Source organism: Botryllus schlosseri, unplaced genomic scaffold, assembly GCF_051294905.1.
Source record: "Botryllus schlosseri isolate E-star unplaced genomic scaffold, Bs_hap1 Bs32a, whole genome shotgun sequence".
NCBI classification, from domain to species: domain Eukaryota; kingdom Metazoa; phylum Chordata; class Ascidiacea; order Stolidobranchia; family Styelidae; genus Botryllus; species Botryllus schlosseri.
This window is the reverse complement of record NW_027648641.1, coordinates 1-1486: the sequence shown is the minus strand read 5'-3', so window position 1 is coordinate 1486 and position 1486 is coordinate 1. Positions and strand designations below refer to the sequence as shown.

General features: G+C 41.8%; 1 protein-coding gene across 1 annotated transcript; it reads right to left on the bottom strand.

Annotated features, from left to right (window-relative positions):
- Window positions 1-213: 213 nt before the first annotated feature.
- On the bottom strand, window positions 214-1276 carry LOC145460033 (uncharacterized). The gene is made up of 2 exons (XM_080338441.1): window positions 1034-1276; window positions 214-900 (listed from the first exon to the last, which is right to left on the bottom strand). The coding sequence occupies exons 1-2, from the start codon at window positions 1246-1248 to the stop codon at window positions 783-785; spliced, it is 333 nt and encodes a 110-aa protein (XP_080194567.1). The 5' UTR covers window positions 1249-1276; the 3' UTR covers window positions 214-782.
- Between the last annotated feature and the right edge of the window lie 210 nt (window positions 1277-1486).

Sequence of the window (1486 nt, the reverse complement as noted above, 5' to 3'; positions counted from 1 at the left end):
GGCCCAATCTGGAGTCGGTTTGACTGTTATGGTATGGTACGTCTTGTGCAGTGACGTACGTGGGATGACCGTCTTGAAACAGGTTGGTAATATCTTACCGATATTGTATATCTGCTCAGTAGAAGAGGTTCAGACATTTGGTTCATCCGCTTGGCAGATATGCCAATGGTGGGAAGCCAGAACTGAGCTAGGGAAGCCAGAACTGATGTCTAGGCATAATTACCATATTTTCGGTAACCAAAATGAGCACAATTCCCACTAAATTTGAGTCTAATGATGCTTTATATTTCTTAATCAAAATTGCAGGCAAAAACAGACACAAAAACGACAAACCAAATTTATTGTTTGAGATTAAGCACGCGAGTACTGTGCGGTTCCCTTAACTTTTGTCAATCGCACCAATGAGCTGAATCTGAAAATAAAATTTTATTTGTTGTCTTTCCTACTTTTGCCTGCAACTACCAGGAAAATGTATAACACCATCAAACTCAAACGTAACAAATTCTACTTCCGCTTTACTTGCTGGTAAAAATGTCCGTTTTTGGGTGCTGAAAATATGTTAATAGGCCTGGTTGAAAGTCATTCCAAGATCTATGTATGATCTGTACAGCACAGAGCAAAATAAACCTCTTTCCATAGATCATATAGTTACAACATCTCCCGTGTCGCAAATGTTAGGAATGACTGAACGAAATTTACGCCATCATCATACTGCCGAAGTTACGCAATCAAAATTAACTGTCTGGCAGCGCTACAATCGATATCCGACTTGCTGGCCAGAGCTAGCTTTTTTCTTTTCGTTGCGCCGCTTTGAATTGGACGATATTCCGATCATCATTACCAACCGCGTACAGTTTACTTTCGTAGGAACAGATACCGGTGACAGCGGAGTGAAAGGTTCTGAACAAATTAATTGAAAACGGTTATCTGGGCTGCTGCAGGGCAATCATTTCTGCGGACAGGAATGATCACCCGCAATGGCGTTGCAATCGATATTGCTCTATACGGGCAAATGTGATTAACACATGCATACCTAGCGGCAGTTTGCAGAGCGTTTGATGCAATGCATGGGTAGCGAAAGATCTTCACACTGCCAGACACGTCTCCAACCGCACAAACGCCGTTAGGTACCGGCATAGAGTGGAATTGTTTCTCCTCAAAGTATTGGGTCTCCTCATTTACTCGACTAGAATCTCCGTGGTCCCTTTGCGAAGTCTGCTTGATATTTGCGGTTGCGAAACAAGACATATCTTCAATCTCGCTGTAGTGATGCCATACACCTAAAATATACAAGAGGGCCAGTAAGTATATGGAATCTTAATTCATTTTAGTAATTCTAAAGTCTATAAACCATGCAATCTATGGATGCCTGGTACCGCAAGGCAGCATTTGAGCAACGTTTGAGGTATGTCACTTAGTACATAAACGGAATGAAATCTTCGTATCACAGATTACCATAGCTACCGTCAACTTCTACTCATACCGA